General features: G+C 42.6%; 1 protein-coding gene across 3 annotated transcripts in view; it reads left to right on the plus strand.

Moving 5' to 3' along the window:
- The window catches only part of CUX1 (cut like homeobox 1), a 151,227-nt gene that overhangs the window by 79,881 nt on the left and 56,838 nt on the right, over window positions 1-14,508 (plus strand). For all 3 annotated transcript variants that reach the window (XM_032448384.1, XM_032448385.1, XM_032448386.1), the window contains exons 8-9: window positions 4,939-4,987; window positions 13,609-13,713. In XM_032448384.1, coding sequence (XP_032304275.1) covers window positions 4,939-4,987; window positions 13,609-13,713 — 154 coding nt within the window. The remainder of the gene's footprint in view (window positions 1-4,938; window positions 4,988-13,608; window positions 13,714-14,508) is intronic.

Genomic DNA, 14,508 nt, shown 5'->3' on the forward strand with positions numbered 1-14,508 from the left:
GATGCAAAGGCAGCTCACAGCACTAACGTGGTGTGTTTAATGAGAAGTGTTTGCGTGAGATTTTGCTTATTTCTCAGCTTGAATCTGCACACAGTGCACCGTGTTGCTGCAAGGCTCCCAATGAGGGGAAACAGGACTTCATTTCCAAAAGAAAACCTAAAAACCTGGAAAGTTGGGTTTAAGTTTCTCCCCCTTTTCCTGGGGGAAGAGTTGGATTCAATGTGGGATGACAGCCTATGACAGCCTAGAGGAGTCTGGACAGTGTCCACCGGGCAGTTAACTGCTCCCCAGGTGAATGCTGGTGATGTTCTGTGTAATCACCAGAGCACCTGAAAGCACCATTTCTTTGATCTCTTAATTTAAAGCCTTCAGTGTTTCACTGCTAAGCAGAGAGAGGATTTTTTCTTCAATTGAGTTCCTAGGAAAAGAAACGCCCAATTCATTACTATAGTTGGTGGATTTATGAATCCCTGAACAGAGAAATTCTTTTACGAGAGGCCCGGATTTATATGACATTGGAAAAAGGATTATCTGATCTGAAGATCCTCAGAGGGTTGATGTGAAAGAAAATATTAACCTACAGCTCTTGCAATTTGAAAAGTAGATTTGAGAACTCGGTACTAAAAAGTGAGCGAGTTTGTGCCTTTGGACGTGCTGCACAGCGGGCTGAAATAAACATTTCTCCTTCATTTGCACAGCCTTTGTGTCTTCAGCTTTTGGAGGTGCTGTCAGCAGTAAATGTGGATTTATTTCACGTGGGTGTTTATTGCGTTAGAATCGTGATGAGTTCAGAAGAAGCCTGAATTGTGTGTGCAGCAATATTCATACCGTGTGAGTGCGTAGAGTTGGCAGTGGTTTTGTATTACCTCGTGTCTGAGATGATGTAAGCCATTAGGTGTGCTGTGTTCCCTATAGGTTGGTCCTGGAAATGAAGGACAGCGTGCTCCATTAGTGGGCACCAAAGAGCAGGAGTTAAATGGGGGAACCTACCGGCAGAGTTCAGAAAGAATCTGGAGTTTGGGTAGGAAATGTCAGCTTCTTTTGCTCAGAGCAGAAACAAAAGTGAGTGTTCCAATGTAGGAATTGTGCCCTGAGTGAATGCTGTCATCATTGGACCATCATGTTAATAAAAAAGGAATGGTTTCTGCCTTTTTAAGCTTAATGAAGGAGTTGGATTGACTGGATTTTAATCATCAAGTCTGCATTCTTCTTGCTTGCGAGTGAACAGCTTCATGGTGTTCAGGGTGTTCATCTGATCTATTTAGAGGAAGAAACTGAGTTGCATCTATTTTACCAGCACTTGAATTTGTTTGCTTGTTATGCTGTTCAAAGCTAATCAGTCAGCTTGAGCTTGGAAAGAAAATTGAACCTTACTGCGTTTTTCACTTCTCATAAGAATTGAGTGCTGTTGTTTCTTGAACTCCTTAAGTTGTATTTTTTCTTGGGGGGGGGGTTGGGTTTTTAGGGTTTTTGCCCACTCTGTTTTTCATTATCTGTTTCAATATTAAGTATCAACCCTGACAAACCCTGGATAAAGCGGGCATTAACCCTGACCGTTGTAATGTGGGAATCTGCTCTAAAAGACCATAAATAGTGGTTTATTCCACTAATAGGTTCTCTTGCTACTAATGACCCTCGCTCTCTGTATTCACACAAAAAAGGAACTTTGCTTTCTGTTGTTCCTGCCTACAGCTCTTGGGGTCATGGGGAGAGTATAAGCCCTTACAAGGGCCAACTCAACCTTTCCTTCAGGAGTTAAGAAGGTTAAAAGTAAAACCATCCGATTGTGACTCTTCCAAGTGAGTTTAGTTCTCTTGGAACAGCTTTGGTCAGAAATACAGGATCAGGTTTGTTAAACCTGGTCGTCGTTGTCTGCAAGTTTCCCATCAGGTCTGCAGTGACAACTTGCAGGACAAGGTGCCATCAGCGCTGATTCATGGTGTTTTTGCTGTCAAAAAATTCCACCAAAATCGGAAGGTCTGAAAGTGAGCAAATCCAGTGGATGCTGAATACATCAAAACTGACCTGTGTGGACCCACTTCAGCAGCCAGAGTGGGGTTTCCTCATGCCTCACAGGTTTGAGTTCAACACGGTGCTCGGTAAACAATAAATCAATGACAGTTGTTTCTGTGACTGCATAAAAGGGGTGAGAACTGTAATTTATTTTATAATAAATACTATTGCTGAGCAAACAGCGAACGTAGCTATTAGAGACTTTGCTCAAATAAGTGATTTTAGACTGCTGAGCACCAGCTACCAATGTGGGAGTTGAGCTTTTAAAATGAAAAGGCTGCATTCCTTTTGAAGGCTCTTCTGAACGCTGTTGACACTTGTGCTTGTAAAGAATACAGAGTAATTTAATTCATTACTTCGCTTGAAGATAACATTTACGGTTGCAGCATCAACCTTGGTAGGTGTGCAGGCTGCTGGAGATTCTCTGCTGGGATGCTGCATCCTTGTAGAGGGGTTTGGGGGTAAAAGGGCTTTGGGAGCAGGGAAAAAAGGGACACTTTACCCTTGGCTACAGTTTGACACACCACCAGATTTGGTCAGAATTACTCATCCATACTGAAGGGCACTGCTGCTTGAGTCTGCCTTAAAGACCCCACTTTAGAGGCTCACCTGAAGGTGCTGCTGTGCCTCTGCTTCTCCAGGAGCTGGGGCTCAGTGTTCCTCATTCTGAGGGCTCCCCGTTCCCATTTGCAGCTGTGTGCAGTGGAATTCCTTCGTCTTGCTAGAATGTGGATCAATATAGAATGTTCTTGGCTTTCACAACCCTTGGCTTCCTACATTCACTGCTGTGACCTCTACAGGTGGCTGAGGGCCCTGTGGTGGGCCCAGATGCCCTCATACATCTTTTCTGCGTCAGAGCCTTTTTCTTTTCTATACGGCCAGCCCTCTCCCTCGGCTGGACTCAAGAATGGCCCTTCTGCTGCAAAAGCAGGGTGCTTTTCTCCTCCTGGCCAGGGCTCTTTGTGCTCTGCTCTTAGGCTCAATACTTTGGCTGATACTTGATACCTGTGTTCCCTTGTTTGGGGGCGAAAGGAGGGATTTTATGGCTCTTCGGGCCTGGTAAGAAATGAGCAGAATCTGCATCCTCTGGAGCTGCAGTCCTGTGTTGCAGTGGGATGCTCCAGCGCTGCTCCAGGAGGCGTGTGACACAATCCAGACATCATTTACTGGCTCCATATAACCTGAGGCATTCACACATAAATTCAACCTGAATACATAAGCTTATATAGAGAGGATCCTTAAAGTATCCCAGCTAAAAATATTTGTAAAATGCTGGGAAACTTTTTGCAGTACATTTGGATACTCTCTTCCCTGTTACGAATGCGTGCTGGGGTCACTTGCGTGTCCGTGCAGACATCTGAGATGTGTTTTCCATGTGTGGGTTAACAGGATGGAGGAGTTCTTCGGGCCTGGAGCCTAAACAGAAGGTGCTGTTTCACAACTCGGCTAAAGAGATGAAAGATATTATTGTAGACTTATGTGAACCTGTCTGTGTTGGTCTCCTGGTTAGGCCCTGTGCACTCTGAGTCCTTGTTTGCCCAGAGAGCAGTTGTTTGATTGATTAAATAATATGTTATCATTAATTCACAACATCTTGTGTGTGGTTTCTTTCCAATGTAATGACACATTAGCTTCTTCTGCATGAGAAAATAAACATTAATCTGTTTTCCATTGTGGTCCAAAAGCTTTTTCATGTCGCCCCATCCTTGATTTGTTTATATGAATACACATTTACCTATTGTGATCGTCTACTGCGTTTCCCAAATGCTGTTGAAGAGTAAGCCAGCATTCAGTGTCAGGTGTGTTAGTACTCCTGTGTACTTCAGTAACTGTCTTACCCAGAAAATACCTACACAGAAAAATGGATTTTCGTTCAGATAATCAGAAAAAATCACCCCACCAAATCCCAACATTCTTCTCATCAGCAGCAGAAGGGAATTCCAGTATTTCACAGCTTTTACTGATAATGATCTGCTACAGATTAAAAACAAAAAACAGACATCGTGGTGTTGGCAGATTGCAAAAGGACTTGCTGGATAAAGCTACTGCTCATGGGAGAAGAGGGTAGTGTTTATTGCATCCATATGGCCCAGAGATAAGACAGGCAGAGTGTCTAGTAGAAGTACGGTGTCTTCATATGTTGATGCAGAGCATTCTTTTAGCACTGCAGGCCATTTTGCTGGTACCTTTCAAAGACTGTAGTGTATGAATGGAAGTATTGGCCCACGATTTGGCGTGGTGATAGAATTTGTTGCCTAATTATTATATCCATTTGTGTGAGCCAATCTTAGAAATGCTGGAGATTTTGAAGGGTCAGGACTGATAGCTGGCACCTAACGCACATGTACCTGATGGATCCATTTTTCCTTACCTGTACAGCTTTCAACCCTTTGAGTTTCCCATCCAAATTTGTAAAGTGCGTTAAGAGCCCGAGTCTGAATTTAGTTTCTTAGATTTCTGCCAAAAAACACTTTTCCATACTTGAAATTTCTGACTCTATTTGACTTTTTCTGGCAGCGGAGCCAAACAGTGGAGTAACAAACTGCACACATAGAGCCTCCGCATACACAGGTAGTTGACTAAGGAGCCTATGGGTTCTTCATAATAATCCTTTTTGAAGCACCCTTACATCCAAGAGAGCTGACACAGCTGTTCTGCACAAGGTTTAGGAATCAGATCTAATAAATGTGCTCAGATATCGGGATGGCGCTTTGTTGGAAAATGGGAAACAGACAAAAGATTCAGAGATTTACAAATCAATCCACAGAGCTAAAATCCAACAGGGTTTCACCAGCCAACAGCTGAACTGCTCAGTCTTTACTATGCCCTTAAAAACAAATTCAAGTTGGTATTGTTTGTATGAATGTCACAGTTGTACAGTGCATGAACTCATATAACGTAACCTCTGCTCTCTTGTTCTCCCAGGGCTGATGAAATCGAGATGATCATGACAGACCTTGAAAGAGCAAATCAGGTAGGATTTAAAATTAGTTTCTCACATTCTAAGTATGACTTTTTTTTATTTTTTTTCCTTCCTTTTTAGAATTTCTTGACAGTTCTTTTGTATGCAATTAACAGTCATAACTGCACAGTAAGAAAGTACTTAAATTTAGAGAAGAATGTAGATCTTTGGGAATACTCTCAATTCTCTACACAGAGTGAATGTATGAGGTGATGAGGAAGATGTGTATGGACATGCAGATTCCCAGGTGGTATATGAAACAGGTAATGGTTTCATAGAGAGAAACATCAACCAGGCATTTCTTTGTCAGTGAGCTTCATTAATCCATCTGTCATGTAAGATCAGAGATTTCAGATCATAAGTTGCTCGGTTCATGGTTTTATAATCCAATTTAAGCGTACGCAAGAGCAGCTTGCTTTCAGTTACACAGAAGGGGGGATGCACAGTTGTGGGTTAGGAGGAGGATTGTCCCCTTTCAGATAAGTAAACCAGTCATGAATCTCAGCCTCAGTCCTTTCATTTCAAGCCACGGCCTGCATGATGTCTTGTTATATGGGACTGGATAATCACAGCAAGCACATTGTTCTTTCTATTAGTTCTATATATGTTGGAGAGATGTTAATAAAGTAGAAGGCAGATTTGTAAGTTGTTGGTTTGATGATATAGTCAGCGAAGGAAAATTGGGTTTTGCACAGTGGGTTTTTAGTTCTGCCAGAGAATTTTTGAAGACAGCTTTAAATATTTATGACAGTGCTAGCAATAATTTGAAAATCCATAGACTTTCTAGAAATTATGTTTGTGAAACACTTCTACAAACGATAACTGAGTAATCTTCATAGCAGCCTCACTTTACAGTTGGAAAAAAGCTGGAAGAAATTAAATCAAGTGCAGGGGCCAAAAAAGTGAGTTTGCATCAGGCTGGAGTGTTACAATTGCAGAAACAAGTACTTAACATAATTATGTATTTAATAGTTAAATTAACATTTCCTTTTAGTGTTTCAGTAAGTACTTATTCCCCATTATTATGGCTACCTTTAAAGAGTAATGCTCAGCATGACTCCTGCTTTGAGGCTCAATAGATCTCCTTGATGATCTTGATGCAGTGTTTTGCTGTTCTGGAATTAACGCTGACCCAAACTGAACTGGGATTCAAAGGAGAAATTTACAGAACTGCAAAATGTTTTTGCCAAAAAAAGAGAAATATTTTTGCTGTAAATTTTTAAATGTCAGGCACTTCTGCAGGTTTCCATGTTCTTTGTGATTGGAAGCCAAGGGATCAGGGTGGATGTAATTCCCACCCTCTTGTTCCATTGGATAGAGCATGGCTGCTGCATGAATCACTCCTCCATCTTTAGACTCCATCACCTCTCTTCTCCCACTGTTTTTCTTCATTTGGATCCTTAAATTGTTTCATGCAGGAGTTTTATTGGCTTGTTTGTGTGTTATCACAGCACTCTCATCCCCAGAAGAAATTACTAGATCATAGACATAATTACCTTTAAATACTTCGCAATTTTCTGCTCAGAAAGAAAAAGAGGCAGTGACCGAGTGACCACAGAATTCAGTTTCTCTTCATTAACTCAAAGTATAAATGGAGCTTTGTCTCCAGCTGTACCTCTAATAAAGAGAAACAGCTCTAAATCCCTGGCCTGAAGGAACGAGCTGCCTGCTGGGGCTGAGGAGCACGGGGTGGCTGCCCTGGTGCTGTAGGTAGCGATGTGGTGGCAGCACAGCTGCTCAGATAACAGCCCTGCATCAGTTGATAATCCAGGCACTCACTGTGGTTAATCCAAGATCTTGAGTGATGTTTTGCTGTTGAAATGGTCTCGCTCAGGCTGGCAAAGCTCAGAGAGGGTAACTGAAGTGTTGCAACTGGCCCTGTTATGGACAGACAGGTCCTGGCAGGAGTGTGGGTGTCAGTGATGGTTTGCTTTAACCTCTTGAGAGATGTAAATCAATACAAAAAGGATGAGACTAGTGCATTAAAATGGCTGATTCTCCCTTAAGAGCAGTGATGACGTAGCTCCGCAACAGGGAGGTGTAGTAGGGGTGCAGGGTCTGAAGGTTTGCATCCCTCCTGTTGAGCAGTAGGATGCTGCTGCACCATCTGCACAGCAGCAGGAGAGCTGTGGGCAGCAGCAGCTGGGTGTGCGTGAGCTCTCCTTCTCTCACAGCCCCTGAGGTTGTACGACATGGGCCCATAGGAGATGGAAGTCAGACTATAACAAAATGCAATAGGCTTTGCTTATTTCCACGTTACAAACCAGCCAGCTCAATAGTGAAAATAACCTGAGAGTTCACCCGCACATTTCCATGAAGATTTAATAATCCCGCAGTTTGAGGAAGGGACCCGTTTTATTAAGATTTCATTTTGCACAATAAATCACTGCATATTTTCTGATACGCTACGAAGTATAATAATAAATAATTAAAGCAAAACTACCCTTACTTGTCAAAATAAATGATTTATCATAGTTTGGGATATAGCATCTCTGAATTTTTTATTGTTTGATTCCCAGAATATTACTGTTTCCAATCAGTGAAGTTAATGAAGCACCAGTGTATTTTCCTGCATGTACAACAGTTACGGTTACGTGAATGTGTATTTTATATAAATATTTATGATCAGTCCTTTTCTGTACCTTTTCAAGTTTACACCTTTCTCATAAGCGTTTATGGCAGTAAGCCGCAAATATTTGGGATGAGGAATTGATTCAGATGAGTTATCCTTCTGTTTCTGTGTTATCTGGCAACCCAGAATCCAGTTGTGCACAGGGAGCACTGAGGCTTCTGTTCAAAACTGCCCCTTGTGTGTTGCAAAACCAGAAACACGTTGGAGTGTTTCATTTAAGAAGAGGGAGAAGGCAGCTCGATGTGAGCTTTTAGGATGGAGTCGAGGTTCGTTGTTTCATGGCATCGATGTGTCCATGTCTGCTGACTCTGTACAGTCCCTTCTCATTGTTAAGAAAAGAAAGGAAGTGTTTTTCCACTTCTGGAAGATAAAGAGAAGGACTTCAGCTGGGGTCGACACGAGATGATTATGTTTTAACCTTTAGGAGGAAATAGACTTGAAAGGTCTCAGCTAAAGGTGTCCGTAGACTTTGAGAGTAATAAGAGAAAGAGTACATAGGAATTTATTTTTTTCCTGCAGACTGTATTGCAAAAGTTATAGAAGAATAATTAAATTTGTCTTTTTCTTCTGTGTCTGTGCCACGTTATCCCTTTGGAAAAAGCAACGCGTTTCCATTGGTTTTCTTCCCATCTTTGCAGTGCTGAATGTATTCCCAGATTTCTTCAGCTTATTTTTCCGAGGGAAAGAAAATAAAATATAGAAACTTCTGTTATCAATAAAACAACAGCTCCTCTCAGATACATAGGAGAGGATCTGGTACCTGGCCACTTAGGAAAGGATCTGGACTAGATCAGTGCCGTGTATCCCCAAGAAATGCAGCATTAGATTTTCAGATCTATAAAGCAAGGGCTAATAAGTGTTAATATTTTTTGTATCAAACTACCACTGAAATAAATAAAGCAGTGTGTGCTGTAGAAGTACAAACAAAGCCTCACTTGGTCATCATAGCAGGAAAGCTCTTCTCAGGTACTTTTCTTTCTATGTCATTGGTTACGGTACCTTCCTATCTTGAGTACGTCATCTTGGAAAATGGTTTGAAAAGATATTCCCACTAAGTGAGATTGCTATCAAATATGTATGTTTCCAAGCAGCAGATGGAATAATTTCTCCTCTTTCACTTAGCAACACAAATGCAATAGAATATAGGTGTAAGTGCTGTGCAGGGGAGGGCTGCTCTGAACCACCAGTGGTCTCAAACCCAGTGACAATCCAGTCCTCCTTGTTGGGTTTCCATGCAGATGGGCATTCGTCTTGGCTTCCTTCATCTGCACCAGTGCTTGCACATGCAGTACCGGGTAGCGGAGCCTTTTGTTTCTGAGTGCCTTTGCCATGAGCTGGAGCCCATGCTGCCGTGCTGTGCCGCGGCTCCCCTGGCCTTGGGAAGCGATGCCATTTTATAGCCGATGAGGTCATGCACTCAACACTGTGATTTAATTTCACCGTCTGTAAAATGGGAACAATAACATTTACTTTATAAAGCGCACGGAGATCCTTGCATGGAAAAGGGCTGTATAAAGGCAAAATACGGTTAATATTATTTTCATACAAACACAGGAGTTTCCTGTAAATGCTTGGCTTTCAGTTGGGAATACATTTATCTGGCAGCCTTTCAAGGTGGAAAGAAAAGCACAATAGCCTGGAGACAAGAACGAAGACAACCCAACATCTTCTGTTTGTTGGGTATTTTTTTATTCTGGGTTTTTTTAATGTAATTCTCCTTTGCTGGAAGAAAAAAAAAAGTAGGTGCCAGAGTCCTGGAGAGTCTTTCATGTCTCTGATTCTCTGATAACCTGACTGTTGTTTTGTGAGAGCTGGCGGGGTGGCTTAAAGGTCTTGACATGAATTTGTTTATCACCAGAGTTAGGCAGAATGTCAGTCACCTTGGAGCAGTGTGTTTTAAGTGATCCTGCCCCGCCAGAAACACGGCTTTTGGAGCAGCTGGAGGATAAGACAGCATGGACTGCAAGCACTTAGACCATGTGTGATGATTACTGCCATAACCAGGCTCGTTAGCTTCAGCAGATTTACATGTGCTGATGTATGCTCCTGGCCCATAGGAGGATTTTTCCATGTATAGCCCTGGATTTAGCATCTAAAAAGAAAGAACGGTTTGGCTCATGGAATTTTAAGGAAAAAATGATACTTTTTGCTTGTATCTCATTTCCCCATTCACACCACTGCTCGAATTCATGTTTTACTGTGAGTAGAAGAGCACTCAGTTCTTGTTATTTGTTAAATTGTTGAGAAACAAGGAGAATAATTTGAACTGGATATATCGTGTTAGGCTTTTAGGTCTTTGCGAGTGGAAAGCAACATTCTGATCGTGACCTGCTGGCTTCGCCGTGAAGAGTATTAAAAAGATTGAACACATTTGGATCTGTTGTGGCACCACGGAGGGAACTCTGTGCTTGAGAACGAGTGGTGTTGAAGTTAGGTGGAATTGTTTGGCTGCTGTATCTAGAACAAAAATGGCTTTTTTTAGGAGGTGCTGAATTTGAATGGTCTTCGCCAAGGCATGTGACTGTTGTGGGCACTGATGCTCTTCTGTGTCATCGATTTGGAAGCGACAGCCCAAGAGTTTTAGCACTTTGCAATGGAACACCTATTTCTCAGGGTATTTTCACACACAGAGAAGGTTCTGTGAACTTTCCAAGTTGTGCAAGATTGCTGTTTTATCCATTTTCCATACTGGGCGTCTGTCTCTGGCTGCATATTGTTGAATTCAGGAAAAATTGTCCAACTATTTCTAAGAACAAGATTAGGGGGGAAAAAAAAGTCCTGCTTTTCCCACATGTTAGGAGCTGCTCTTGCTCTTCTGGTGAGGAGCCTGCTGTGCCCAGATTGAAGGGAAGGGGCTTGGCGCTCAGTGAAGGGAGGCTTTGCCTTTTTTCTCAGGGTTGTATCTTCTTATTGCTTCAAGTAGCAAAGTAGGGAAGGAAAAAAAAGCCAACAACTGCCAACCCCAATTTTGGCCAGCCTGTAAGTGTCTGAGAAGAGCTGAGTTCACACAAACCCAACGGGATCTGGTTTGAATTTGCGGGCTTTGATGTCCGTGTCTGTCCCAATCATGCTGCTGTCTGACTGCGCGGCCGGGTGAACACAAACCAGGCAGGCTGTACTGCTGGGTATGGGGAGCGGTGCCACTTTGACGCAGGGCACTGGGAGGGGAGGGGGAAACTGGAGATGCTGGGGTGAGAGTTGGGAGGTGGAGAAGAGGCGGTGGGGAGGAGGGAAGGAGCAGAACGGCGCTGCTTTGAGGAAGGCTGGAGAAGAACCAAGGAGGGAAAGCAGGAGGTCGTTGGGGTAAGACAAATCTTGGAAGTCTGTATCTGTTTGTTGGGTGTCTGAGGCAAGAGCTTGCTTTTGCCAGCTTGGAGCTCATGGCACCATTAGGCTCGCACAAGATGGAAATGCTACGGTGACTTCAAAAGAGGACAGAACAACAAGCAGAAGGACTGGGAATCCAAGGGGCAGGGTGAGGACTGCAGAGCCCTGTTGTGCCAGGCAGACAGCAGTGGGAGAGAAGGGGTGAGAATGGAGGAGCCAGCGTTGGCATGGCCATGCCAAGCACTGCTGGGAGGCACGTTGGGGTCCGGGCAGTGTGGGTGGCTCAGCACAGGGCTTTGCATGTGTGTTCATGAACGTTTCTGAAGCCCTTCAGTCCTGTAGCAGGGAAGAGCAGGAGGGAGGAAGCGATTAATTCCATCTTCAGAATGGAGTAGGATTAGTTAGCAGTAAATAAGCCACAGAGGTCACCCAGTGAACGAGAACAAAACAAAACACTCATTTGCTGAGCAGTGTTCCTGCTGAAGGTTGCATCAAGTAGGAGGGCTCGTTGGAGCACAGGGGTAACATGTTAGTGGGGAGTTACTGTGTACACAGCCCCGAGCTCGGGGGAGGCTGAGCACAGCAGTGCTGAGCTGGGCTTTCAGAACTTCTAAGTGCTCCATTTTGAAACCATAATGTTCTTTTAACAGGTTTTTGTGTGTGATTTATAATTCATATTGCAATAGCACCCAAAAGTGCTTTTGAGGCACTGAACGCATCTATAATTCTGCCTCTAAAGAACTTAGATTCTGGGACGAAAAAGGGGAAAATGGACCCGTTTTTCCCAAACAGAAGGTCTCAAAGTTTCTGTTGATGTATTTTTAACAGTGCATAGTATGAAATGTTGTCTCATATTATTCGCAGGGTGTCAACAGGTGTTGTGAGTTGGCTGGGGAGGCTCTGCAGAAAGGGCAGCTGACAGCTTGCTGCACATGCAGATGTAACATCTATTAGAAATATCCTCTGTGGTTCACTTGCAAGCTGAATAGATTCTCAAAACAATGATGTTACGTGAATGGAAGCCATCAGCAGAATTGCTTAAGGCTGCAAAACCCATTACTTATACAGCAGTAGATGCAAGATCCATGGTGTGGTACCTTGTCTTTCTTTTGCTGTAGCTGCTTAGCAGTTATTCAGTTTATATATTCACCTCCACATCTAATGAAGTGCAAGAAAATAATTAATCTCAATCCATATCAGTAGCTCAGTTTTCCATCCTAATACCACCCAGCTGCACAAACAACAGAAACTTTCTCTTTTTGGATCTTGTTAATGCTGCTACCATTTTATTCATGCACACAATAGGTTGCATACCATGCTCTGATAATTAGGGCCCTGTTACTGTACTTCTTTACAATTGCATTTTAATTACAGTTGTAGAACCTATGCAAAATCATTTAATATAATGTTGTGAGCAAATAGCGCAGACGATGTAGTTAGTGTTTGATTGCAGTTAGTTTACTGATTGATTAAACGCACAGCAGAGTCTGCTTTGACTAGTGACTCCAAGGCCATGCACACGCACATGGGTATACAGGATTTATACTCATGATGTTTAAATGATGTATTTTAAATGAAGGACGTGGCTGAGTGGCACCGTGGTGATGGGCTGATAGTTGTACTTGATGATCTTAGAGGTCTTTTCCTTCCCTATCAATTCTGTGATCCTGAGATTTAGGTTTTCAACAGAAGGAGCTGGAAAAGGGAGGAGTCCGGCACACGGATATATGGCTGTTTTGGTGGCTAAAAGGTGGAGATGTGGGTTTGTTGCTGCATAAAAGAAGGGACCCATCAGCATGAAGGACAAAAGCTGGTCAAGGAAAGTTCTGGCTTTGACTGGAGGCAGTTTGTGGGTTTGGAAGTGTTGGTTATATCTTGGAAATGGAGACAGCTGAGTGCAGTGTGATGTGCATGGAGCAGCCCAGGTGAAAAACAAGCAGTGATTACTCAAGGAGGAAAGCTCTGTGTTTGGAAAAGAGAGGAAGAAGAAACTAAGCAGAGGGAGCGTACAGTGTAAAAACAACCAAGTGTTGTTCGATTCAGTATTTATATGGCAACTTGGTCGGGTAGCCAAGTCCCAGGCTTATCAGATACTGTGTAAATCCTCAGCAGTTGTAACCGATCTGTGCAAAACTGTCAGTGCAGGGTTAAATGTTGTTGAATAAATCGACCTGCTGAAAGAACAGAATCCAACTATTCATGTTTGGGGAAATAATTACTGAGGAAAGACAGCCCACAACATTGTATGTGTGTTAGAGAGAATGGTCAGAATATCTTTTAATTCAGCATTTACCCGTGAGAATTGTTCCCATGAGGAACCTTGCAATAAAATCTGCTTGGTCTATGAGAATAGAAAGAAATTGAATAAAAAGACTCCATTTCCACTTGTATTTATTCAGTCTGGGAAATTCAGTGGGCCGCAGCATTAGTATCAGCAGGGGATTCCTTGCTCCTAGCGTTAAATTACTGTCATAATCGCTCAATTATTTCTTCCTTGTACTGTTTAAAATAAAAATCCATCACATTCAATGTTTTTTTCTAACATTTATTAGGTTGAGTGTTTAGGAAAATCAATTATATTCAGTCAGGCATGAATTGATGAATGTTCTTGTAATAATTGTCAGTTGTTAAACTGAATGTACTTTCTCTTTTCACCCCTTTTCATTTCCTTCAGAGGGCAGAGGTGGCTCAGAGAGAGGCAGAGACCTTAAGGGAGCAGCTCTCGTCAGCTAACAAATCTCTCCAACTCGCTACACAGATCCAGAAGGCACCTGATGTGGTGAGAGAAAATATTTACTGACTCTTACAGGTTTCTGACATTCCTGCCATACAGCTCTTTCAATTTATGCTCACAGCTATAAAAATATCTACTCGGAATAATATTTTAACTGAAATGGAATCGTGTTCCTTTGGGATGGAAGTTTTGTTGGGCTTCTAAGGGGGGTTGGTAGCTGCAAAAGACCCCGGGGTGGACAGAAATGGCTCTGGTCTGTGATCCACTGCTGCCAGTGCTGACAGCAACTCCTAGAAATCATTTCACATTCATACCAGCATCAACCATAGGAAAGTAAAGCAGCAGTACGACGTAACAGAGTGCTGTTAATGCTCTGCGTGCCTCAAGGGGCTTTAATTGAGGGGCTGTAACCAATTTCACCCAAAGGGCAACAGCGGGTCCAGTTGGGTGAATGCAAAGACACAATGAAGTGACATTGGGTCTACTTCTAAGCAGCAAATTTAACAAACAGATCTTGCTCCTTATGTCACCCTTTTCTTGGAAACCATGTACATGCATAATATCAGAAAAACACCCGGTTGCCTTTAAATTCATTCAAATGAGTAACAAATTGCAAGTCCTCCAGATCCCTTTGGTCGCCTATTAACATGACCCAACATTTTCTTATGGAAGTCAAAAGACACAGAAGCAGGTTGCAGAACAAGAAATAAAAAGCCTGAATCTCTCTTGTAACTCTGAATTACCTGCCTCTTCCTATCCTGTGTCCTCGTCTTATCATTATTTTAACATTAGGTCTTTCTTGTATTTAATAGTACTTCTGCACTTCATTTATATTTAATA

The sequence above is a fragment of the Coturnix japonica genome, chromosome 19 (genome assembly GCF_001577835.2).
Source record: "Coturnix japonica isolate 7356 chromosome 19, Coturnix japonica 2.1, whole genome shotgun sequence".
NCBI lineage: Eukaryota > Metazoa > Chordata > Aves > Galliformes > Phasianidae > Coturnix > Coturnix japonica.